Source organism: Rhea americana, unplaced genomic scaffold, assembly GCF_003343005.1.
Source record: "Rhea americana isolate MKP2758 unplaced genomic scaffold, rheAme1 scaffold_265, whole genome shotgun sequence".
Classification (NCBI taxonomy): domain Eukaryota; kingdom Metazoa; phylum Chordata; class Aves; order Rheiformes; family Rheidae; genus Rhea; species Rhea americana.
Window position 1 is genome coordinate 230,761 of NW_028186385.1, and position 27,135 is coordinate 257,895.

Below are 27,135 nucleotides of genomic sequence, written 5' to 3' on the forward strand. Positions count from 1 at the left end.
CCTCCGAAACTTACGTGTGTCACATTCTACAGTTACACGGGACCCGATGGACTCACACCGGCAAATGCCGTCCGTCTTCACACAGTTGGTGACACGCTTGTTTTTTGTGCAAACGCACCCTGCGGGAGAAGCAAAGTCGTGAATCCCGGTGCCCCGGAGGGCCCCCCAGGGGTCGGGGGCACCGGGCAGGTCGGGGGGGAAAGCCCCCTCGCAGCGCCCCGCCGCCTTCCCTCGTGGCCGCCGCAAAGCGGCCGAGCGCCCCCCACCCCCCGCCGCCGCCTTCCCGCCGCGGGAAGCCTCTTCTCCCCTCCCCTCCCCCCGCGCTCCGCGCCCCCGCGTACAGGGGGCGCCATTTTGTGGCGCCGCCAGGGGCAGCGCGCAGCGAGGCGGCGGGACGGCCCGGCGGGGCAGCCCGGAGCGGCGAGCGCGGCGCGAGGGGAAGCAAAGGGGAAGGGGAGATGCGGGCTCTCACCCTCCTGCGCCCAGCAGGCGGTGGCGCAGAACAGCAGCAGGAGCGCGGCCCCGCGGAGCGGGAGCATGGCTTCGGCCGGCGGCGGGGCGCGGAGAGGCCGGGCGGCGGGCGACAGCGGGGGATCCGCCGAGGCGCGGGCCGGAGAGAAGGAGCGAGCGAGCGGTGCGTACGCGGCGCGGCGCCGGTGTGAGCCGCCCGACAGGTTCCGCAGGTGCTGGCCGCGCCGCGCCCTCCGGCTCCGGTTACACCTGCGGCGCGCGGGGGGAACGGCCGCGGCGGCTCCGCCTCCGCCTCGCGGCAGCTCCGCGCTGCCCGCCCGCCCGTCTCACCTGGGCGAAACTGGACGGGGCGGACCCGCTCTCACTTCCCTGCCCTGCCCCTAGCCACATTTGGGCTTTCCGGAGGAGCTGGGGCGGGGGCAATGGGAGAGGCGACGCGGGGGCAGCGGGGTGATAGTGGCGGCTCGTCAGCGGGGGAGGGGGCGGCCGGGGCGGCCTCCGCGCAGCCCGTGTGGAGCCAGCCGAGGGCTAATGGGTCATAAACGGCGGCAAGCGCCCGAGCATTAGACCTGTGCGAGTCCAACCGCCTCTTTAGAACTACCCCGAAAACGTTTATCTCTTAAAATATTACTGTAATAAATAATTACCGATAATCCCTCGGTAAACTCAAGGGGGGAAAAACACAACTCCTACCTATACTACATGCTATTCCTTACAGATATTCCTGCCACCACTTCTATTTATTTATTTTTCAGATTCCTACAGCAAAATGTGACGCTAGGTAACTCCATGTTAGGACTACTCTGAAGGGAATCGCTTCAGGCGCTGAAGGATCCACACCTCCTCCTCCAGAAAATGCACTCTTCACTGCTTCACCTCAGGACAAGGTGGCCTTATGGAAACTTATAAAATGAGGCAGTGCCAAAGCCCTGCCAAGGTTGCGGAGGAGGAAATGCAGCAAAGCCTGCTTCTGTGTTCAAAATGGCTTCCCAAAGTGCACAGGCGATGCCAAAACATAAAACAAAGGATAGGCTAAGGTACATTGAAATTATTTTCTGAAACTGTTCTTGATTTTGTGTGTGTGTGTTTACTGGCAGAATAAAAATAAGAAAAACACAGCACTTCCTGAATTATTAATGGTATGTTTGTGTCATTGAAAAACAAGTTCTTTTAGGCAAGGGGAAAACCAGAATGACATCCCTCTAAGGTTGTTCCTATGCTTATGTGAAATAAACAATGTTTCCAAAGTAAGCACTAACTTTCTCTTACCAGTGGTTATATTAACTATACAATAAAAATACATCGCCTCTCCTTGTATACACAGAGGTCAGTTAAGGAAACTTCATACAAAGCTTTCACATGTGCAGGTTAGTGATCTTTGTAGGTTTGTCCATTTGTGCCGCTGTGTGGCATCTTCATTTTAGCATCGAATGTTGTCTACAATGCCCTTGCAAAGTCAAGGGAGGGCTGTCTCTGATGGGTCAGGATTAACAGACTGTTCTTTATGTCCCTCCTAGTACATTGTAGGTTAGACTTGTGCAGCACTTACCTTCTTGATACCTCGTGCAGTTTTGAATGGCTTATTAATGCCCCTTTGGTCTAGTTTGCAAAGACTGTCAAATAAGCAGCATAAGTTTACTGGCTTAATGAGTTAACTTGGAAGGACCTTAAAGACTCTGATACGGATTTCTCACATTATTGCTGTCAAATGTCAAATCATTCTTTGTAAAGATGAATGGAATCAATAGCCTCAGAAACGTTTACCTGTTGTAAAGCTTATTTTCTAGGTGTATGTATTGGTTTATGCAAGGTGAGAAGAGTTACCCCATTCATTTATCAAATTGCTACACTGAGCTAGGTAAGCCTTGAAAACAAAAAAAWTATTTATGACAGCCTTTTGTCTTTGTGTTTCTTTAAATATTTTACATTTACAGAAACAGGACAGGATGACTATATACCAGTTCTCCTGGCAATCTTCTGGGCCATATTCTGCATAGATAAACTTATGTGCTAAAAATAAAAAGTTTTACACTGCAGTGGTGTAATGTTTACCAACCATAGTGGCTACTACAGGTAGTAGTTATTCCATTTCCTCCAAATATCAGACAAGCCTTTGTTATTACTATGAAAAAATAACCTAAAACTTTGAAGTCTTAAGAGTTCAATGGACAGGATATTTGCATGTTGAAGAAACACGTTAYAATGTATTTTGGTCTTTTAGTATGACACCTAAGATGTTCCTTGAAATGCTAGTTACCAGCTGTAGAAAGCCCTACCATAACTGCAGTGCAAAGCTAGGTGCAACATGCTGCTTTTTGAAATACAGCATTTAATTTGTCTTCAATTTACAGGAGCTAATGCAGAGCATACATACATTTCCTTAGCTTTCTAAATCGAAAGAAAATCTGTTTATACATTGCTCACTATTGTAGGAATGGAAATAGTCACTCTACATGATGTCATTCCCCAGAACAGTAATAGAAATTAGGGTCCATTCTCAATGGCATTAACTTCACCATCTTTCCAGGTTATTTTGAGGGAAACTTTTCTAAAAAATCATAGCCACTGCAGCAGATATCTTCTTAAAAGAATAAAAGGGCCCAAGCATTGAAGTTAACTTCATTACATAGATACCCCAGTGTCTAGGGGGTTGAGGAGTAATGGCTTTTTTGTTCCTTCTACAGTGATAAAAACGCCTTTCTTCTGGAAATACATGACTTTACATGACTTTACTTAACTATAATTTAACTTTCCCCAGTCTACAGCTCTAAAGGCAAGGCTTTGCTTACTGGTTGTAATAGGAAAAAGTTTATCAACTCTTGGAGATATGTCCTATTATCAAATAAATGAATGCTGATTAGACAGTACAATGTAGGCCAGTTGTGGTTTGCAGTTCAGATAATGTGTTCATAACATTTATTATTTATGAACTTTATCATATAGCAACAAAAATAATAAAGAAGTGTAAATCACCAGCCTGTATGGCATATGGAAAATTGAGAATGCTCATATCATCACTATTTTTGAACTTTCACACTCTAATTTACATGCACTCCAGATCTATTTAGAGATTGAAGTTCAGTTCACTAAAGTATTAATTCTAGAGCCACTGAGGTCAGTGGGACATTTTAATTGACTTCAGCAGATTGGACTGGTGGCGGATCAGATCTAAGGAGGTATATCCAGCTCTTTCAGAAGTCATTAAGAGCATTGGTATGATAATGGAATCTGGCCTGGGGCTTTAGGAGGTAATTTCCAAGTGTTCAATGGAACTGGGTAAATGGGCTTGTGATACTACACAGGGACAGAAAAAGGACAAAACCGACTTTCAGGTAAAGTTGCAGGAGAGTATGAGTCATCCCTTAAGTATCAGGAAATGATGCTAGGTGGGGCTGTTGCATGCACAGATTGAATAGATGAGCAGAGGKAGTATGATTAGTTCAGCTGGAGAACTGGCAATCCAACTTCGAGATTTTTCACAGGCTCCAAACTTGATCAATTTTAGGACTACTCTTTTAAAGATAATCAAAGGCTCATCCCTAAAAATGCTATGTATTACGCCCAATTTCAAAACATTAGTACTATTGTTTTCCCACAAAATTAATAATTTTTGAAAATTCATGATGATTTATAAGAGGTTGATGTGGTAGAAGTTATAAACAAGCAGAAATAGTCTTGTGCTCAGAGGTGTCAAAAAGTTGTGTCAGTAGACATTATATACATATATATGTATATATAGTCTGTATTATAGATGAACTCAGGAACTTAATTAGATTTTCAACTTTTATTGCTGACTATATATCTTCCACAAAGAAAGCTTTGAAAGGGTCATACCGAGAGGGCAATACTGAGAAATTATACATAGATTCTTGTCCTCGATGGGTTTCTGAAAATTTCATACCTTCATAAATCAAGGCATRTTGCTACTAAAAGAACTGTAGTAATGCTGACACTTCAGCATATTTTTCTGCAATTTGGAAAACATGACATAAACAGGTAAGTACTATTATCCCTATTTGAATAATCAGGAGCATAGAGAGCTTAAATATTTTGGCCCTACAAAGCTGCCCAAATATGCAGCTAATAAGGAAATAACTGAGCAATCATGTCTTTTTGCTATACTATGTATGAACAGTGTAAAAAGGTACTTTACATGTTTTGTTTATTATTAGTCTGTTTCTAGATCTCTTTTTTTCTTTGAATAACAACATGTTTTGTTAAAGATATAACTGTCTGTTTTGCTGAAACTGGCAACACACTGGAGATGGAAATTAGCTCAGTGCTTGTGAGCTTGTCCTCTGCTTAGCCCACAGTTGCTTCCTTCTCCACTGAGTTGGACTCCTCTGGCTGCAAGTAAGAGTATCTACTAATAAGAGGTAGATGACTGCTCGTTCAAAGGTTCATAAAACTAGACAGGGTGTAGCCACAGAAGGGAAACGCTCATGCAATTAATGTGTGTTATGTTTGCATCTCTGAGGATTATAGAAACCAACCTGTCTGATACTTTGCCATATCCTAACTTCTCTGCCAGGCTTAGTCTCAACTCCTTTGGGTGGGTTGCTAGCTGGCTGTCACCTTTGTCTTTATTTACATGAAAATGTCTTCATCCCTCTTTTACCTACAGCCTTTCTTAGCACATCTACTGTCAGCATTTAAAACTGCTTAAAATGTATAGTATGAACTGTTTTTTTTTTTTTTTTTTTTTTTTTTTTTTTTTTTTTNTTTTTTTTTTTTTTTTTTTTTTTTTTTTTTTTTTTTTTAAAAAAAAAGCCTCCATCCAACCATCCAAACTACTTCATAGCAGAGAGGCAAGGACATTAACTTCATACTGTGCCCAATCCTTCAGAACACTGACTGATTTAGTGTGTTGTGAAAAAGACTATGAGGAAAACACAAGAACTCTAGTTGTAGTAAGAGAAGCTCCAATTATACTAAAATGTTTCAATTCTGACTTGTAGTTTAAAGCACTTTTCTATCCTTTACTCTGTGAAGGAAGATACAGATGGACCTTTGTCAAAACACTTGTTAAAAACTGTTTGAGAGAACCCTGAATAGTTTTTTTAAACAGATTTTATAGCATTACAGCATCTCCATGCTGTAGGCAGGACCAAAGCAGATGGATATACAGTTTGTCCTATTTCTGAGTATGGTGTCATCAAAAGGCACATGCAGTACCTTTCTCACTGCTGGGATATATCTCTCATTACATTTGTTTTGTATAAAAAACTAGGTATAAGGCAAGCTTTGGTGTCCACAAAGATAACCTAGGACAGAGTTACACCCAACAGTAAGCCAAAGAAATTCACTCCTCATTGAAAATAGGGACACAGAGCACACACAGACAGTTGCTGTGGAGCAGCTAACACACTATAAATCCCCACCCAGTCTTGCATCATTGCAACTTGTATGTGTAGCCATACCCAAAGCAAAGGTTAATAAATATAGCAATGAGATGAGCAAGCAATCTAATTCCACAAACTAGGATAAGAACAAAACAGATAGAAGAGAGTCATGTTAAAAGACATAGATGTTCCACAGACCAGAAAATGCTTTTTTCCCCTTCACTGAAATACCCTGATTTCACGTTGTAACCACTGTCGTAGCTCACAGGTTTCCCTTCCCTTTTCAGACATTGGTAACGGCTGTTACCAAAGTTCATCTAAGTCTCTTTGCACTTTAATTTACAGCCCTTATACTAGTCATTTTATTGCTTCAGTTRCTGAGTGAGAAAGCTTTTACAGCTTGTGACTACTGAACGAGGAGAAACAAGAAAGCTTTCTGACTTTTTGTGGAGTAGTTGCAGAGCCTGTTGCTTCTTGAAAGGGGAATTCAATGTTTAACAAACTCTGGGAAGTCTGATTTAACTGTGTGGGCCTTGGGAGTGAAAAAGATTCCAGGAGTGAAAAAGATTCCAGACTGCTCACATTTTGACTTGGCTAAAAGGGTCCATATGAGTCCTGCCTGCATACCTCTGAACATCAGGCTGTTCAGTTTTTCATAGCATGAGGGGATAGGAACCAAAATATTTGCATACAGAAATATTTTTTTCCTGACTTCAGAAACTATAGCTACATTACTGTTGATCAATTCTTTCATGAGATAGGTCTTCTGAATGCTGTGCCATCAAAATAAGGCTCTTGACAACAGAGAAATTATACCATCTTAATTACTACTATTATTTCATATTTCAGGGGTTATGGTCACAGACAAGCATTCTACTGTGTTTGCCAGTATAACAGAGGAAAAATAGGTGGCCTGTGCTTTAAAGTTTAGGATCGAAATTACACAATCATTAAACTGAGAGGTAAATCTAAACTTCAGAATTGGAAAATGAGATGAGAAAATTTTGATGAAATTTACACATTTAATCCAATTATACAATTATAAGCCATCTAGCCAAAGCCTGAAGGCTTTATCCACTCAGTCATCTATTAACGTAAGAAATGATGCACTCACCTTCACAATTAACTTATATTATTTTGAAAGCACATGCGTATATATATTAAAATCAGTAAGAATATACATGTGTTGTTATTCACTAAATTTGAATGGAATATTTTCAGCTGATGTCATTTAATTTTATTTAAGTAAAACTTCTTTAAGTTTTGTAATTTCAAAAATCTTCCTGGTGAAAATGTAACTGAAGTCTAGAGCTTTCTAGTCATTTCTGAGAGGAAAGCAGGGAAAACTTCCAAGCTGAAGAGCTCACATTTTTCAATCCAAATCTAAGTACGTTGCACATGTGCAATACACTGGGAGCTCCTGGGCACAGCCACTCCTTGCTCCTGCACCTGTGCCTCAGGAAGCCTGGTGCTCTCAGCAGCTGAAACAAATGGCTCCAGGGTCATTGTGGTATAGAGGAACCTGCTTTATTAGTGCTCTTTGCACAAGACAGTTTGAAGACTGTTTGAACTGCATGGGTACAACTGGATAACAAATAACTACACTTATTAAATACTCACAAATATGCAATGTAAAATTTTCAGTGRCTTTTAAAAGTCTGAATATGGTGTGTGACAGCAGAGGGTTCAAAAATCACGTAAAGGGGTATTGTGCTCTTCATCTCCTGTCCCTTTAATGCAAAATACTCACCTCAGAGTTTTAAGGCACTATTATTGAGAGATACAACATTAGTTCATCAATGGCATTTTTGCGACAGGATGGTGAGGAGCTAATATGTAATCTATCTCACTTATTTATTTTGACAAAAGAATTGGATGTCTTCAAGTAAGACCATTTCATTTACAGCCAGCACAAAAATGCCAGACCTTAAAAATAATTCTTCAATGCTTCCACTGTTTGTTTTTAATTAAATTCACACAGAATATTTCAGTCCATTTACAGCAGAAATGAACAGCAAGCTCAAACTTAAGTCCTCAATATTGTATGTAGATTTGCTGCCACACAGCATTTGGCTGTTCTGAAGTGTGCATAAGCAGCATGTTTAGGCATGTACTGTGTTTGCTGGTGACACTGACATTCTTTTACCATGTGCTATATTAGTCTAACAGTACATTACCTGGTCACTGCATAATTTCCAAATGATATTTTATATGATTTCTGAATTTCTCAGTACCTGAGACTAGCCACAGCTACATGGACTTAGGTATCAGAAAAGACTTCTTTTCAGTTTTGTTTACTTGAAAAGAACTTCTGAACAAATAATTTCCACATGCATTCATCCATCATAATGACAGATTATTAAGTGGCATTAGACCATTTTTAGTTTTAATCATACTGTAACATTTGTCAGTAGCAAAGATATAGCTGTAAAGCTCCTTCTCAGTGTCCTTACTTGCTACTTCAAGTAGCAAACAGGTAAGCTATACTTGGACTGYTGTGCTTAGTCCTAGCCCAGGTACCACAATGCTTCAACAGTCTGTTTCACAAAACTCAGCTCAATCCTTACTCTTCCTTCTCACATGAAAGTAGTATGGACCTGAACCCACATCTATCACCAGTAATCAGTGCATTGTACCCCTTGTTATGAAAGTGTTATTGCTTGTCCAAAGTTTGCTTTTTACCTGAAAGCTTCAATTTAATTATTTATCTTTAGGAATCAAGCTGTCATCTCGTGTGTGCTCCGTCTAGAACATACTTGAATGGGAGGCTGGTTTCCCCACAGCAAGGTCAACAGTACTGTTTACAAGGAACAGATCTATTTTTCCTCTTTACATCTTTCAATACTTCCCTTTTCACACTTTACAATAGGTCAGAAGAGTCTATCATCTGAAAAAAAATATTTTGAACAATGGTTCATATTTAAAGAAGTCAGTGTTTCTACTTCATGCCTTCCTTTGAAAAGTAGTATCTGGTGCTCTTCCAATGCTACTTTATCTTTCTCAAAGGAAAAAAAAACTTAACTGGAAAGGACAGACATAAAAGCTTTCCTACCTTACAAATGTTAAAAAAAAAAAAAAAAAAGGGTATTTTTCCTTCAGTCAGGCTTCTGAATCTATATGTAAACAACTCAGTAACTGAAAAAAAAATAGGATTGTTTGTTCGTTTAGAAGAAAAAAATGCTTTGAACCTGCCCTTTTGGACCTAGCTACTGTATTTAAACAACTCGGTTCCATAATATTTGTGGGAAAAGAAACCTTGCAAAAAGCAAGATATAAGAATTCAAAACCAAGTCTTACTGGTTATATTAGAAAAGCAGTTTACACTGTGATATCATACACGTGAAAAGGAGCTAAACTGATTCACCTGGACAACATAAAGCAGTGCTAAATCCATTATATGAAATCAGACAAATGATTTCCATTTAAATTGCTTGTAGTGAAGCAGTGCCCCCTGATGTCCAGTGAGTWACTCAGAGAAGTAAAATTACATTCTAGGTATTATTGAAAGAATTGAACAAGCATTTAAAAAACTGTAATTAATATAGCATAGATTTTTCCTTTAAGACTTGATACCTTTCCACGTCGATGTTTTTCCTCTTGAATCCTTCAGTCATCCCTCTCTCGACAATCCCACCTCAGTCTGTAGAGTCCCACAAGGTAAGAAAGGTAAAACTGCAGACTTTCTCACACCTTTATGATTTGTTCAAGAGTCTGGGCCAGTGTTACGCAGCTGGGCTCTGCGTCAGAGCTCAGTCCCAGGTCCTGGGGTCCAGGCAYAGGTGCAGCAGGGGTTGCCAAGAGCAGATCACAGTATCTATTGAATAGCTTGATTGTTAACAGACCTGAGCAAGTGGAAAAACAAACAAACCCCTTTAATACTTTGTTGCAGAATCACTAGCTCCCCCMAAAATCCATTCTAGAAAGGAAAAAGCTCCAAAGAAATAGAACCCCAAAACATTCAAACTTTGCAAACTCCCTTATATTGATAAAGGATACAATCTGAAGATGAAAAATACAAGAATGCAAACACTTCAGAGTTATCATAGCACTTCCACATTTTCCAGTACTGGAGAAAAAAAAAAAAAAAAAAGACCGAAGCTAGCTTCCTAATTTGTATGGTTTATTACAGAAGTTTTTATAACTTTTCTTCAGTTTCCACAGTTGCCAAGTGAATGGCAACTAACTGAAAAGTATTTTTAGGGCCTTAGATGAATAGTGTTATGCACAAAGGGCAGCATGCACATATCGTAAATTCTGGGGAGAAAAATAGAAAAATCAACTTGACGCAGGTGGACCCAACCTGTAAAAAACCCATGTTTTTGAAGAGAGAACCTCAGTGGAACAGACTTCTCTCTGATTTATTTATCTGCTCCCTGCTGCCAGGTCTCTTGCTTTGGGCATATTCTCCACAGAGATGGTGTTAGTTCATACTTACTGTTTGATACATTCTCTCCCCCTCTGGAGTACAGGATCAGAAAGTTGATATGACCTTTCCCAAATATCATCACTAGCTTGGAGCATCTAAACATACATATCTAGTGAAGTGTTAATAAAAGATGAAGGAATAGTAAAGAGACCTGTCCTATCATTACCATAGCAAATAAGACCCATTGCCCTTTAATTGGCCTGTCTAGGAGGAAGCAATGAAACTGGATGTATTTCTTGCCATCTTCAAGACAACAGTGAGATTTCACATGGAATCTTACCAGTTGGGAAAATTTTTCATTCTTTTTATTACATTTCAATAGGCTGCATTAGGCTAATTGCACAGTATTACATGTAAGTGCTTGCTTGCCTGGAAAAGTAATAAGAAGATACTGCATTTGTGCTTTTAACCTCCTTTGGAGGTAATTGTATTTTCTTCTCTCTTATGGGCTGTGTTTTTTTGCAGAGATGTTTTAAAGAAACTTTTACAATGTTGTCGGACAGCAGCTGAATCAGGTTTTAAGCTGGCTTCTTACACTGGAAAGGGCAACTGCAACAAACCCAGCAAGGCAGCACAGCCACATTTTGCACCAAAGAACCGTGCTGCGTAGCCAGGGCCCCTCTTCTCCCATCACCAAACCTGGACGTGCCCCAGTCTGCTTGGTGCAGGGCTGTGACACCAGCACGCCCCAAACTTTCCGTTAGGGCCAAGCTGCAGAAAATACRTATTTCCAAAATGCTCTAAAACCCAGCTGCAGCGTTTTGCCTTGCACACAGGCCCACACTGAGCAGAACTGCAAAACAAGAGATTTTTAGATCCACAATGTCTCTCTTTGCTGCAATCTGAGCTCTGCAGGGTTGGGGTTTCCAAGCTTTTCTGGGGAACCAGGAAGGAGGGGAAAAAAGAGCTGCATCCTACTTACCCGTGTGCACCCAGGAACACAAAAACTCATTACACCATCATCACATTACACCACTTCTTATAAAYGAGCAAACAGGAATAGAGCATCGAACCGCATAATCCCCCTTTTTTTCCTGAATCAACTTTTTCTTTTTTAACATTATTTCCTATAAACGCGTCACTTTGTGCCCCTTCCTGGGGCGGCAGCCCCCTCCCTGCCCCGTGCCCCCGCTCCTCCCAGGCCGGGAGAGGGCGGCCGACCTGCCTCAGCCACCGCCACCACCACACGCCAGCCCCATCCGGCGGCCCCTAAACCAGGTTTCTGCCCTGCCCTGCCCTGCCCGCACCCGCCTAGCAACAGCGCTCCCCTTTCCTGATTGGTTGGGAGGACGCCCCAACACCTCCCCCTCCCTTTCCCGCCCCAGCCCACCCRACCTAGCACCCTCAGTGCCGCAGAGCGGTAAGGCAGGTGAGCGGGCTTCGCCTTCCGATTGGCGGAGGCGGCTCCCTCCTGCGCTGCGATTGGCGGTGAGGAGCGCCATTTCGCGCTGGGAGGCGGGGCGCTCGGCCGCGTGCCGAGCTGAGGCGCCGCGCAGCCCGCCCCGGCCTGAGGTAATGGGCGGTGAGCGGCGTGGCGCACCGCCCTCCCTGAGGGGCTCTAGCCACACCCACACGTGAGGGCTTTTAAATTAAATGAAATTATTTTTTAAAAAAATTTATAACTTATTTTTAATTTAAATTAWATTTTAAATTATTTTTATTTTTTGATTGTAGGTGGGCTGCTCTGAGCCTGCCTGAGCCCACTCTGTATCCTGCAGGGACGTGCTGAAGATGTGAGAGTGCTCTGTGCCCGGCGGTCACTTCCTACCGGAGCTAGCCTGTTGGGGGGGGGGGGGGGGGAGTAGCCCCTGTAGGAGTCATCACTGCCTCCTGCTGAGGGTTAGTAGCCCATTTTTGCCTCTAGAGTGGTAATTGACAGMTTCCCCCAGATATACCTTCTCAAAATACTTTGTTGTACAAAGATGCCCCTGTCTGCTGCCCATAGAGRCTGTGCTCATACGCTGTCTAGTGTCTTCCTTGGTTATAGCTTCAGATTCTCTCTCATAAAAGAAATTTGATTTCCATATATATATATAACCAAATATTTAAAAAATAATTTAAGAGCTGAATCGTTTAATGTCTTCTGGTTTAATTATAGTTCTTTGGCATTAGGTCTATGAATATTATTAAAAACCACAATCACAAGAATGTAATAATATTTCTTGTAAGGCTTAAGTATGTGTTCAGGGGCTGTGTGGATTTGACAATCTGCAACTTTTCAAATAAAGGACTTTTTAAAAAAAATATTTAACAAAAAAAAGAAAGGTAAATTTTCCTTGCATTGAAAAGAGCTTTATCTAATTAGAACTACATTAAAGAAATCTACATAGTTCCCTTTAAGCACAAGATTCAGATAATTACTACTGATACAATGGATTTCTCTACCACCTGACATACAAGCTCTACTGAAAACACTTGATTTAAACACAACAAATATAGAGAAGTACTGCTCAAGTTGACATTATTTTTCGTAGTTAATTTCTTCTTTTTTTTTTAACAGGAACCTTTACTTACCAAAATGAGACACAATCTGGTGTGTCAGACACCTCCCTCTGTCACTGTTCACGTAAAATCAAGTGCATCCAGATCACATCAGCAAAAAAAACTTATTAGACTAAAGCGTCCTACTTTTAAAGATCGTCATGAAAATTGTGAAAAAAAGGTTCCTAGTCATAAACATCCAAAGGGACCATGTCTAGTTATTCAGCGTCAGGAAATGACAGCTTTCTTTAAATTGTTTGGTAGGTTAATAATAATATGTATCAATGYTTGATTGAACAGTAGTAAGTGTGTATGTTACCTAAACAGAATGATAATTTGAGAGACCTTTTTACATAGATACTGACAGCCATGTCTTTGTCTAAACATTTTTTTTTGTTGTATATTAGTGTTTAATTTCTTTCTATTTTCTCTTACATTACAACAAAACTTTAAAAATATAAAACAGTASTTTTGTTTTACATAGGTTTAAAAAAGGCTGGACTTCACAGCCTTATAAACAAGTTATTATGGAAACAAAAATTTAGGGAGAGAAGTGGAATGGGAAGAAAAGCTGAGGAGTTCTAACATCTCTTTTGTATCTTTCATATAAATGTTTGTACTTACTTAATTTGGTGAAGAGACTGAGAAATAGCTGAAGACTTCTTTTGGGCTTTTATTCAAATCTTCAGTAGAGGAATCAATCAGAGAAAGAATTTGCTGCCAGGTAATCAAGGCACAGAGATCTCAACAGTCTATGGTTCATAGGGAATAATTGTACATCATCAGATGGAATCATGTACACATGAAAAAGTTAATTAAATGGAAGAAATACTGGTGATTTTTCATCTTCAGTTGCTATTACTGAGAATAAGATGCCTTCACTGGGTTTTCTGTCTTGCCTTTCTGATAGTTTGTTGTCTTCTCTTGTGTATTTCTTTTTTCAAATCTAATCTCTTTCTCCTGTTGGTTTCTCTATTCTTTACTGATAAATCTAGCTTCTTTCCTTTTATTTATCTTAGTAAAAGGATCGTGCATTACATATTTACATACATTTTCTATGAAAAGCAATTTTATTGCTTGAAATGCTTCAACTTTTGTTGCAGACGATGATCTAATTCAAGACTTTCTGTGGATGGACTGTTGCTGTAAAATCGCAGACAAGGTAAGTGTATTTTCTTCTTAGTCAAGAGATTACATTTTGAATGAAAGTCTGCTCTCAATCACTTGATACTGTAATATGAATACAGACTGTATTTTTTCCTAATGTTTTCATATTGAAGCTTCAGGAAACTCAGTTTATGCTTTTCTCATTGATGAGAATATACAGAATATTTTGATGCAAGATAAATGTGATAAGTATACAGGAAATGTTATAGTGAAACAATACATTAATGCATAATAATGAATGTAACATTTTACRTTTTAAAACAGTATCTTTTGGCAATGACTTTCGTTTATTTCAAGAGGGCTAACTTCACAATAAATGAGCATACCAGAATCAATTTCTTTGTTGCTCTGTAAGTACTTTTAAATTATCTGGTTTTGTTACCATAAACCTTGTATTAGTTTATTCCCCTGTTTATAGCACTGGTAATTCTTACTTGCAGTGAGACTTCTTCTGTCTATAGAACTGTAAATTCTATGAACTTTTCAAAGCATTGAAAAAGAATCTGTGTAGGACAATATATGGCAATATATTAAGGCTCACACTTCCTATCATAATACCCAATTTATATTTTTGTTAGCTTTTAAGTTATTTGTATTTAAGTGTTTCATTATGGTGTGCACCTCAGGAATAACTTTATGAGAAAGATTTTGTCAACATGATTCAGTCAACTTTAAAAATGTAGGTAGAGAATATCTGTGAATTTATTTGCTTCTGAATCATTCTAAAACTCCTATGCTTTGAAACAAAAGTGCATCCAGGAATCTACCTTTACCAAGCCTATATAATCTACCCACATTTGGCCAAGCATGTGTGCTATACCTACAGAGTGATTCAGCATGCTCTTTCACAGTGTTTTGGAGCTCAGTTCATCATTTTTTTAAGAGCGGTCCTCAGCAGCTCTGGTTTGGATAGTAATGCAGAGAGAAAGATGGCTGTTTCTTCTATGATAAATGGTATTCCTGAGAGCATCCATAGAGCACTAAAGAGGAAACCATTTGACTTCACTGAAGGAGACAAAAGCCAGACCACATGAGAGAAAGGATTATAAAGGAACAAGGAGTCTAGAGTGAGTGGGACTAAAGAGGAGACTGAGATTAAGAGCAAATGASAAAAATGGGGAGGAAACTGAAAGTTATAATCTTTTCAGGATTTATAGGAGTTCAGTATAAGGTGGCTTCATAGGAGGTAAAATATTTTCCTATTGTCTGACGAGAAGAACAAGAAAAATAGTGGCAYATCTTGAAGGAATAAATAAATGTGAACATTAAAAATTTAATTTGAGGTTTTCATTTTTACATGAAGGTTGGTCTATATTTAGTTCTTTGCTGCTAATTTAATGTAAGAAACATGATCTCCTGAGAATAGCTAAAATTGATAAAGCAGAATATTTAAAATCTAAAATTCTACAAAATAGTTTTAAGTTTTACTTAGAAAATCAGTCAGAAACTGTTCATTTTAATGCAAGGAAATRTTGCTAGTTTGGAGAAAGCTGTTTGGATATGTTAGTTTTTATATACTTACTCATTCAGCCAACTTTAGGGTAAAGCATTTTTCCTATTACTTTCCTGTAAGTTTATATTAACCCAAAGGATAAAGATTGGGTTTCTTAAGAGAGTCTTGAAAGAAGGCCGTGTTTTGTTAGGAATTTTTCTCACAATATTAGGAAAAAGAAATATTTTAATATTAATGTCTGTAATGTTAAAATAATACTAATATAGTAATTTGAGAATGAATAATGTTTACAGACAAAAACATATATGTTTGAAGGTATCTGGCAAATACAGTTGAAGAAGATGATGAAGAATCAAAATATGACATTTTCCCATGGGCTTTGGGAAAAACATGGAGAAAACTCTTCCCTGATTTCTTAAAGTTAAGAGATCAACTGTGGAGTAGAATTGACTACAGRGCTATTGTAAGCAGACGTTGCTGTGAAGAGGTAGGGAGGGTTTTAATACTGTAGCTGCTGCAACTACATTAATTGATACCAGCTAACAATCTAGCTCTGTAGAAGTAATTTATTCTCTAAAATTTGTAGATAAGCTATGGGGAAGAAAAGAGGCAGCTAAAATGTCATGACCCATTTATCTTCTTTCAAAGTTCTTCTGCATTCTAAATACAGTATTTGAAACTACTTTTAAGGTAAACTGTAGTATTTTGCATTGTGCTACAGTTAAAGTTTTTATTGACAGAGTCCTTCTGTTTTATGCAAATATTTTTAGTTAAAATTTACCATTGGCTGCTTTGCTTAATTCACTTTATAAATATTTATTTTTGTGACTGCTTTACAAATTAGAAGTACATGAAATAAGACCTTCAAATAAAAAATCTAGCACCTCGTGTTAGATTTTAATCTCATCAAAATTAGTAGTGTAACTTTACTTGACTGTGTAAGTTGAGAGTTTTTCATGCATTTCAAAAAAAAAAAGAAAGGACAAACTTCTAACATTCTTTTGCTATTAATGCATTGTTATAACCTACATTTTTTCAAATGTAATGCGGAAAAAGACATTCCTCACTTTTCAGATGGAATACCTCTTATCTGGAAAAGCTCTGATATATTACAGGAATGTAGTTTGTACTATAATTTGTGGAAAACAAAATGCCATTTACTCCAACATTCTATCTCTGAGGATGAGATTAGATGCATATGGAGAAAGTACAGGGAAGGAGGCAAGTGTTACAGTACTTTTTCCAGCATACCCTCCCAGCTTCTAGTGATCATTACTTTAGAGGTTTTGTGAGCCAGCATCTGGATCACATTTAATAATCAATGAAAGACATAATCTTCAGCATAAACTGCCATTTGTGACGGTTTATGTGAATATATAGGGCTGTAAATTATAGTGTTTCAACATCTGATTCGTAATTGGTTCAGTTATCCTTGACTAGGATAGCAAACTTTCTAATGAGACAGAAGCAGATAGAGGATAGATGATAATCCACTTCARCTGTGTATTCTTAATTCTCTGCCACACATAAACTGGACCCCTTGTTTTCAGCTGTACATTTGCCAGTTACTTTTATGGTTTCTGATGTAATGGCTATTCTGATAGGTAATGGCTATTGCTCCAACACATTACATATGGCAGCGAGAACGTTCTATGCACCACAGTGGAGCTGTGAGAAACTATAATAAAGATGAAGTACAGCTGCCACGAGGACCTAGTGCCACTCCTGTAGACTGCTTGCTTTGTGGTAAGAAAGGAAGATTTGTAGGACTGGGATTATCATCATCTTCCTCTTCATCTACTGGCACTTTTGAGATGATGGAAACACATCTATCTCAGGATTTGAAGGATACCTTTCCAATTGAAAAAATGCTGGTTGACCCTCCTTTTTCTTATGCGCAAGGTATGGTTTAATACTGCAAGTAAATTTCAGTTAGTTGGTTTAGATCAGTATCAGTTAATCACAGGTATTTGTATAAAAGTATTTATATCATTTATAAACACCCCTAAACAATGTACATGCTCTATGCAGCTAAGGTCATATCTGCCCTTGTCTTCTAAAGGGACTGCTATGTTCTTGGTAAATCAAGACACGAACTCTACTGTGTTTTCTATAGTTACTGTAATTCGTATTATTTCTCTTGTTTTATTATAACCAAATGGAAAATGAGAAAAAACTTCACATGTATACTTGCTTATGTGTCATTGTAATGTTTGAGGAAGGCTGTTAGCTTCCCAAATGTTTTAACTATTTACTGAGTTGGTGAATGAAGGCAACAGCAACAGAAGTGCCATCCTTGTATTCTGCCAAGATTTCTCAATTTTGACGTAACGGAACATTAGCAGGACAGTGTAACAAAATGGTTCCTAATGTAAAAAAACATTACAACTCCTAAAACCTTAGCCTCCTCTTCCAAATCCAATTTAAAGTAAAAACACCACTGTGATTTGATATTTACAAAAAAAGTGAAAACATCTAGTTGACTGCTAATGATGCAGTAGCAGCATGTAGTCAATTAACTTCACTTGTATGTAGGCTGTGTGCTTCTCTTTCTTCATTTTGGATAAAATATAGTAAAGAGATAACAGCCTTAGATGTTTTGGTATAGGGARAATCACCTGCCTGTTTAAAAGCTGGTATCTCATCTGAAGCCATTTTTGCAAAACTATTTTTTTTTCTCTACCACAACTAGGATAATATATCTTGCTTCACCAAGACTTCCCATTCTTTTTTCATCTGTCAGTTTTGACTTCCCACAAGTAGCAACTGCCTTATATTCTGAGTCTGTTCGAATTATCCTTACCTACTCTAGCAGGTTTTGGAATGTGTTCTAGGCTATTTAGAGACTGTATTCTTGCATTCTAAATTAAATTTAGATTCATATTTTAAACATTTATAATTGGTTAGAAGAAAGTGAAGATAATGATGTGCGTCATGTGAATTAAAAGATTTTGGTGTGAGCAATGTTTTTAGAAATTTGAGGAGGGCAGGCTCCTCAAATACTAGTCAGTTTGGTGGCACATTAAATCAACTCTTCAGACTTTTGTTTACATGTACCTCAGTCTTTGACAGCATTTATATTAGATTTCATTTTATGACTGTATGGACTTGAATAGAAAAAATACAATAGTTTATAATTAAAATTATGTAATGTAATAGAATCTTTGCACAACAAGCTACTTAAAATTAGTCACCTGAGCCTCTTTATGGGAAGCCTCCATTACATATAGCAGTTACTGGGCGAACATTAATCATTTATTTTACGTTACGAGTGTAACACAGTTAAGATGTAAACYGCCTGGGGGAGCTTTATAAAGCCTCAGTTCTACAAAGATAGATACGTGTGCTTAAGCAGTGCAAAATTCTAAGCATGAGAGATTAAAGGGTTATAATTGATTTATATCTCTATTTTTTTATTTGACTATGTCCTCATTAATATCCAACTTTTTACTATTATAATAGGATTGTTATTGGTTTTGACAGCTTCAGTACAACTGTGATTCCAAAGGGACCCCTTCAACCATGAAAATTTTTCATTTGAATATTCTTTGAGATATAGAATTAGTCAGATGGCTACAATACACTATTTCATAAATTTGATTTGTTAAACATTACTATATGCATATMTGGAGACTTTTATGTGAGACTCTAAATGCTTCTGTTCCTCCTTTTTTCAGTCTAGTGTTTTTACTAGACAGCTATTGCGTTTTATATCTGACAAAGGTCATAAGTTTTGTTCAGTATGTACAAAGTACTCTCAAATGTTCAAAACAAAGTTCATAACAAGAGAACTTGCAGTATGGTTGCTGGAAATGAAACAAAGATACACTTGYCAACAACTGGTCTTTTTCTTGAAATCAATGCAGCTTTATCAAGAGGCACAAATTCAGTGAATTTCAGTTTCTACTGCAGTTGTGCAAACATATTTCATAAAGATATTGAGAGCCACCAACCAGTAAAGTCAGCAGCCATTTCACTTAAATTCAGAGGGCAGAATTTGATCCATTTTCTTTTTCTTACAAATATTTTTTTCTCCTAATTTCTGGTAGACTATCACAGCCTGTCCAACAAAAGGAGACGAGGTAGCACCCTGAACCAAGACAAATCCATGGATTGGTTTACAAGAAATGAAGAATGAAGTACATCAAATGAAACAGAAACAGAGATTTTGTTCTTTGTGTAAAAATCTGCATTGTATAGCAGTATCATACGTGATTGATTCTGTTAAAACCTTTTCCTTCAAATTGTTCATGGGATGTCAAAGTTCACATGCAGTAAAAATCAAAGCAGTAATGCGTTAAAAGTTAAACAACTTGCAAAACATAGTAGTCATTTTGTAACATTTTATTTTATTCTGATAAAATACTCAAATTAGCAGCCGACATCTCCGCAACATCAAGAAAGTGGTGGTTGAAACTTCCTCAGTTTGGTGAGGAATGCTAATTAAAAAACAAAACATGTTACTATTTCAGTATTTCAATATGCAATAATTTATTGTTATAAGTTTTATGATTTCATTATATAGCAACATGTCAAGTGCTGGCACAAAAATAGAATTTTTGAAAATAAAATATCACTAAACATTTAAGATAAAAATACTTTCCAAACTTCTCACCTGAATGAGCCTCCTGCCAATAGGATGGTCTAGCAATGTAAGGCACTGAGGAATATGTTTCAACGTTGTCAGAAAGTGATTCTGTGAAAAAAAGAATTTTAAATTTTCCAACAGGTTTAAAAAGTACAGACATCAGACTTAGAGTTACCAAAGTGTATATATTACTTTTCCATGCTATGTTTTCACTTTCTTTTTACTTCTGTTAAGCTGCTTCAYTGTCACTTACCAGTACATTCAGACCTTTTTGCTCTAATATGGGTTTTGCAAATCTATACTAGTATGATGTGGGGTTTTTTTGGATTTGCCAGAATAGCAAAAACAAAAATTACAAACCAAAGCACATCCCCTCCATGGAATCCTTAAACACATCAGGGTCCTTTAAAGCAGCAATAGGCTGAGAATGGAGGAATGAGTTTTATATGCATAAAAAGTAGGTCAGAACAGTAATGAAAAGACAGTCATTCTTAATTTATAGACTGCAATTTGTTTTCTAGTTTAGATTTTTATTAAGATATTTAAATTCCAGTAGCCATTAATATATCCTTTTTCAAACCTGGTAAGGCAAAGATTTTCTAAAAGCTTGTCTGTTCTTCATGAGACTATCAGCTGATCTAAGAAAAGATACTGCCTCTTCTTACAGACTTTGCCTTCACTATATCCTTATATACTATCAAATTGCAGTAACAGTGTCGTGCATTAACAGTAATGTTCTTACCATCGTCTTCAGTTTCTTTAAGAACTACTTGATCCTTGAAATGGATTTCTTCGTGTTCTTTTTGTTGAGGTTCTTCCTCAATATTTTCTTGGGTTTCCGCTATTTGGATTGACTTGCAATTCTTGGTTTTAGCAGGGAGTACTAACCAATTTCTGTGTGTTACATCAATGATCCTTTCACACAAAAAAGGGAGCTTGCAGGTCCGTATTCTGTCTAAAAGGGCAATAACCTGTGTGATGCTTTTGGAGAAATGCAAAGGATAARGCAATATTTTGAAAACTGAAACCAATAGATCTACTGCTGGTCTGAATTCTATTGCCTTTGTCATATGCTTTACTTTTGAGTTGGCATGAGTCCTTCAATTTTAGGGTAAAGGAGCTGGAAATCTGACTGCTGAATTGGAAAACAATACACAATTATTTTGAGGATGTTGTTAACTGAAAACTTCTACTGCCCATAGTGAGAGTGTTCCCTAACTAAAGATAATAGGTTTTAGTCAAGTGTAATTTATACCAAGTGCAGCCCCTTCCCCTCCCCCCAAAAAACTTTTTTTTTGTTAAACACTTAATTAATGTTAGGTGTATATGTTAATTTTTTTTTAAACAGTTTTACGTTATGCCTGAATAAATTTGTAAATGCCAGAATTAAATACTTACTTCGCTAAATACACAGCACACACACCACCATGTTTAAGACTTGGGTATATAACAGGCAAAGCAGCCTGAGGGTTAAGCATATCCAGAACTATCTGCAAGAGAAAGATATTTTTTCAATAAACTTTAATACATATATCAAGTTTCCTGTAACACCACCACTTGAAAAACAGTATGTTTATATATGGAAAATAAATGCATACAACAGCAGAATATTATTGCCAACATGATTTTTAGTACTGCCTTTGAAGAGCTTACAGAAGTGTGGTCCTTACATTTACAAAACGAAGTCCATGCTACTTGCAAATGAATTTCARTTAAATGAGCAGGTCTCATTTAACCAGCAGGGTAGTCTTGTGTTAATTTTAAACTTCTCGCTAACTGAACTCTATGATGTTGACATTACTAAAAACTTATGGAAGACTATATTTACGTGTATTAACATCTTTGGGTATCTAGTTTTCAAGTGATTAAAAAAAAAAAAAACTTCAGATGCTTCCTTATAATGAAAAGAATGACATTAAAGTCTGAATGCCTAACTTACTGTTTGTTTCAGGGCTTAGAAAAGTTTTGTCTTTGGCAGTATCTATATCTGTTAGGAACTTATTCAAACAGTAAAACAGTGGAATATGTAATGTCTGATCCTTCCTATGGATTGTTACATTTAAAATTTTCAAAGATGTTATTTTTACATTAGCCATTTTGTTTTTTCACATAAGCTGCTTAACATAACTGTCATTTGTTTGAAGGGTTAACTAGATTGCCTGCTTTATATGCAAACGTAACGTGCAGGTWTTTCCCCCAACATACCTCCCTTCTATGAAATCAGGATATAAAAAGCAGGAGAGATGAACAGGCTGTAGCATTCCTAACTSAACTGTAGACCTTAGTAACATTATACATTCTATATAGCTGATATTGAAGTGTTCACATATTTTCAATAAGCATATGTACTTTTCTTAATGCTTGAAATATATGCCCGAACAGGTAAAAATCTTTCTCYGAAATACAAGTATGTCTTTACTTATCAGATAATACTGATTAACTGTAATACTTGTGTATTTTGGCCATGTCACCCTTTCATTTGGGAAAGTATAGTTGAACTTTTGAAAATCCTTATAGCACAACCTCACAAAGGAAAACCTCATAACGTGTTATTGATAAGGATCTGATCTCATGTTAAGCTACCTCTGGGAAGTTCCATTTCAAGCAGGAAAGCAAGAGATTTAAATTTATGTAGTAAATGTAAATAACAATTTGTGTCATTGATGTGGGGATTCTTCTGCATCAAATGCGGACTTACTGCATCAAATGTTACAGATTTCATATCCTCAGCAGCTGTTGTAATGTCTTTAAGAACGAAATCCACATTATCTGGCCACTCTTCCATATGTCCTATTTCCCAAGAAGCACGCCACTGCCTGTAATTCTTCTTAGCTAAATTGTGATGATCTTCTCTGATGTCGTAACTTAAAACACGTCCTTTGGATCCAACTTCAAATAAACAAAGCATACTAGGTTTACTACTTTTTCCCCTACTCACAGTAAAGGATTCAGAAAGAAGGCAGCATAGTAAATGAGATTTAAAGRTGTACAACTTCTGTCACTTCAGGAAATAATTGTATATAATCATTTGCAATTTATTTTCTCTTTACATTTAAAACAAATACATGTAGAAAAAGTGCTGGGTAATTATTTTATAGACTGAAATACATCAATCCACAGATAAAATAAAGCAGAGTTATTGTAGCACAAACTGTTCCTAGGATGTCCTCCCAGAGCACCTCTTGTGGTAAAGATGACTTAAGCATCTGTGGCCCAATTAATTCATGGCCTTCCTGCTCTATGTGCCAGAGGTGCTGGCTGAGAAAGCTGCAATGTAGCTTGCTAGTCATAGGTGTTAGGAGCAGGCAAACAGTTGATTGCTCCTCTTGTTGCTAGGATTGTTGCTAGGAAACTGACAGTATAAAATTTTTGACAATCCTGATTTTTACAAAGGCTTGTAATTTTCTATGCATAGTTTGTTTTCCATCTGTCCTGTAAGGATAAGAACTTCTCCCAACCTGCTCACTGATCTCAGCTGCAGAGACAAGTTTCCCAGATGTACTTTGCTCTACACAGGCTTGTGTTGTTTTCATGCTATTGTTTATAACTGTAAATATAAATTATTATTTAAATTGTTGAAGTATAAATTTACTATTCTGAAATTCACMGTACAAGTCTATTACATATATTCTTCATTAAAAAAAAGTGTTACCAGAATATTCAAGCAAGGAGAGCAATGCTTATATTGCTGTATTATTCTATGCTTGTATTATTCTGATTCTTGCAAACCTGTCATCCTGTTAGATTCCTTAATGGGCACAGAAAGCTTTCAGCAATTCAGAAGTTCACCAAGTAAGGTTCTGTGACATTTCTAAGCCATTTGAAGTTGGGGCCACCAGGTCTTTATCACTCATTTGATCCCACTAWGAATCCATTCAAAAAACTAAGCCAACAAAAGGAGAAAGGGGTTTTCTGCCAATTTCTCCCTGATACAGCTCGCTCTGGATCAGAGGCAGTGCCAACATGTATAGAGGCAGGATTTCGGCAGTGCCTTCTTGTATCACCTTAAAGAATTGTAGAATTGCAGCACCAATTCCTTATTACTCAAGAAGTATCAGTTTGGAAATATTTGAAGAAAATAATTGTGGGTATTGGAGTCAAGTCTTATTGCTTCCTCTGCACATCCCTTCCCTTTTAATTTCCTACATTTTGAAACTGAATTCTGAGAAAATAAGGACAAGCAGTTAAAATAGCTGGACAAAATCCTTTATTGTTGCAATGCTGCAGAATATTAAGTTCACATACATTACATTCTCTAGGTTTCAAAGATCTTAAAGTTACAGCAAACGCYACCTTCTTAACCTAATCTTAACTTTGTCCCATTACATTTGTGAGGAGTCTCTGGGAAAGATTAAAGAATGACAGTGGTAAACAAAGATAAAATGAGATTAACTGACATACATGATTACYGAAATTGTTAAAATGGAAATTTTGGTAACTAAATACTTCCATGCATCTGTATCTAAGAAAATACCAATTTTTGTACTGTGCCCACCAGAATTCCAGCATTTACCTATGTAGCAGTTAGTAGTCTTGTTGGGTTTCACTGTATTAAATGGTGGCAAAATTAGCCACCATTAGGAAAGAGTAAGCTGAACCTATATATTTTCAGGTTGGTGCCAAATTGTGCTAAGCTGTGACTAGAACTGTTATTATTTGGTGTTAAATTCAGTGAATTTGAAAATAGCAATAAAATCTCAAACCTCCCCCACCAAGACAGAACTGAGCTGGTGTACAAAACCTTATTTCTTTCCATGGGTACAACTGACATTATGGTGACACACGGTTTAGCTGACTTGGCACAGTTAGAGCTAAATAGAAGTCAGTGATTAGAAGGAAAACACCGGGCAATACCGCAAAAGGACAGAACCCATCTGCAAGCCTGGGTGAGTCTCTATGAAATGGCCACAGAGCAGTGAATATCCAACGTARTAACTAGTTTGCTGTATTTAGCAAAAGCTAACTGCTGCCTTAGCAAACAAGAGGTATTCAGTCTTTCCCTTTGGGTTTAGGGTCTGCATGTAGAAGGAGATGGGAGAAGATAAAAATGGCTCTATTTCCCCTCTCTCCAAATACATCTCTGCAAAGTAAAGTGATGACTGTCCTATTTTGTTTGTTTCTAGCTGCCAAGGTGGCAAAGGTTGCTTTAAGGATAATCCCATACTATCTTCAAAATCCCACCATGAAACCACAACCCCTCCCCCAAACATTATACAAATATGATGGGAAGAAACTGTGAGGAGGTGGAAAGGGGGAGATGGAGCAGAGACATAACTGCTAAGCTCAAAACCTGGGCCCAACATGTATCAAGGCAAACTGCGGTTGAGTGAGTGTAGGGCAGCACTTAATGTCTTACCATTAAAATGTATGTTTTCAAATGAATTGGGATGCCAGGTGGCATTTACTGCAGCTGAAACAATAGAACTGAAAAGAATAAACTGCTCTATTCATCTAGGTAGGGAGCCCTCCAGATCCCCCTTTTCTGCTGCTGGTGARCCCTTGCCAAATACACCCATTTTCACCTGCTGCTGGATCTCAGCACTCTAGTTTGTACCACTCATTGAGTGTAATTATTCCTAACTTTCATTTTATCCTCAACAATACATCCTGGCATCCCAAAACAGAGTTGGAGAGGTGCCAGTAGTAACATATTTGCTGAATACTAAGCTTCTTCAAAAGATGCGAGCAATACTTGTGCTTTTATCCCAGAATACATGTAAAGAGACAGTTGTACAGCATTGCTAAATGAGAGGGTAAAAGAAAATGAATTCACTGCTTTTAGTTCTAAGGTTCTTTAACAGTCTTAAGCAAAAAAAAGTGGTTTGTTCAGTTGGTCTCCCTCGCAAGAGTGTTAAGAGGAAGCATCATTTCCTGTAGATACTTGACTATCTGTAAGTGGAAGGAATAGGAAGTTTTTTCTTTTTTCCCCCCTCCAATCTGGAAGTGTTGACTGATACCAAGTTTAATCACAAAGGGTAGTCCAACTTGTATACATTTTTAAAAGATAGCACAATTTATAACGCCTTTTTTTTTTTTTTTAGTATTTTCCAATGTTTGGTTATGAGGAGCCCACGAATCAAATTACTTTGAAATCTGGTCTATTAGCATTACATGGCATGACTACAGGTGAGATGAAGTTTAAGGGTGTAGCTTCACATTTGAACAAAACTCAGTGGTTGGGTGCTGCCAAGAGGAGCAGTTCTGCTGCTCTACTGCCACAGTCACATTTGCTTGCCACTTTCTCTTTACAAATACCAACTCTCCTGTGACCCTGGAGTGAGCTCACTCAGGGAGAGAAACTGGCAGGAAACTAAACCTACAGTCTCAAGAAAGGAAAAGAATAACTTTTGGCCAAAATACCTCTCCAAACCAGCTGCCTACAAGGTCATACGGTGCAAGTGCAAGGGAGAGAGCAGGACAGCATGGCCAGGTGCAAAGGCTCTCTATCTTTCAGAGTACCTACACCTAGATCAGATCTGGTTAGGTGTAACATGAAACAACTGTATGTTTTCATTCGGTATGCCATCAATCTGATTATTCATGTGCTCCAGCAAGGTGAAGAAAAGGAAACTAGGAAAGGCAAAGAAATGGAGAAAGAAGCTAGTAAAGTTAAGCCACAGTTATCAACAATGAAGGCTGGAGTTCAGTTTTTTGCAGTGACCACTGCTGGCACCTTCAGGTATTTAACTGCAGCGATGGTGGCTGCACTAACCCTTTGTACTAGAGCCCTCAAAATGGTCAGCAGACGCTGATCTTAAGTCAACAGAGCACATACAAATATGAAAACTGCAATAAATCTTGAAAAACTGACTTCGAGGTTTTGACTGATGGAAAGGCAGCAAGCGATGGGAGACCCACGTTGCTCCTGTCCTTGCTAAACCGAGGCCCTTACCCGCTCTCGACAGAAACAAGCTCAGCGCGCCGGATCCGCTGCCGCTTTCCAAAACGGAGTCTCCCGGGTGCAGATCCATCATCATCAGCATGGCGCTGACATCCTGCGGGTGGCAAAGCGCGCCGCGTTACCGGCCTGCGGCAGGAGCCGCCGCGGCGCTGGCGTCGCGGGCCGCGGCGCTACCTTGGGGTAGGCGATGGCGGCGCCGCGCGCCATGAGTAGCACGTACTCCTCCAGCGAGGGCCGCCGCACCAGGAGCCGCCGCCCGCCCGCCGCCCGCACCACCTGCCCGGGCAGCCGCCCCAGCAGCTCGTC

At 38.5% G+C, this 27,135-nt stretch overlaps 3 protein-coding genes across 3 annotated transcripts in view; 1 reads left to right on the top strand and 2 right to left on the bottom strand.

Annotated features, from left to right (window-relative positions):
* EPCAM (epithelial cell adhesion molecule) overlaps window positions 1-710 on the bottom strand; it is a 5,536-nt gene extending 4,826 nt beyond the window's left edge. The window contains exons 1-2 of the mRNA XM_085307824.1: window positions 473-710; window positions 15-119 (exon numbers count right to left, since the gene is read on the bottom strand). Coding sequence (XP_085163950.1) covers window positions 15-119; window positions 473-539 — 172 coding nt within the window. The 5' untranslated portion in view covers window positions 540-710. The remainder of the gene's footprint in view (window positions 1-14; window positions 120-472) is intronic.
* Window positions 711-12,061: 11,351 nt separating this feature from the next.
* On the top strand, window positions 12,062-19,478 carry SPDYA (speedy/RINGO cell cycle regulator family member A). The gene is made up of 7 exons (XM_085307825.1): window positions 12,062-12,078; window positions 12,740-12,980; window positions 13,824-13,882; window positions 14,152-14,237; window positions 15,656-15,827; window positions 16,945-17,242; window positions 19,390-19,478. Exons 2-7 carry the CDS (start codon window positions 12,758-12,760, stop codon window positions 19,476-19,478), a joined length of 927 nt encoding a protein of 308 aa, XP_085163951.1. The 5' UTR covers window positions 12,062-12,078; window positions 12,740-12,757.
* A 191-nt stretch (window positions 19,479-19,669) lies between these two features.
* TRMT61B (tRNA methyltransferase 61B) overlaps window positions 19,670-27,135 on the bottom strand; it is an 8,712-nt gene continuing 1,246 nt past the window's right edge. The window contains exons 2-8 of the mRNA XM_085307822.1: window positions 27,004-27,129; window positions 26,821-26,923; window positions 22,627-22,817; window positions 21,327-21,418; window positions 20,671-20,909; window positions 19,956-20,036; window positions 19,670-19,779 (exon numbers count right to left, since the gene is read on the bottom strand). Coding sequence (XP_085163948.1) covers window positions 19,736-19,779; window positions 19,956-20,036; window positions 20,671-20,909; window positions 21,327-21,418; window positions 22,627-22,817; window positions 26,821-26,923; window positions 27,004-27,129 — 876 coding nt within the window. The 3' untranslated portion in view covers window positions 19,670-19,735. The remainder of the gene's footprint in view (window positions 19,780-19,955; window positions 20,037-20,670; window positions 20,910-21,326; window positions 21,419-22,626; window positions 22,818-26,820; window positions 26,924-27,003; window positions 27,130-27,135) is intronic.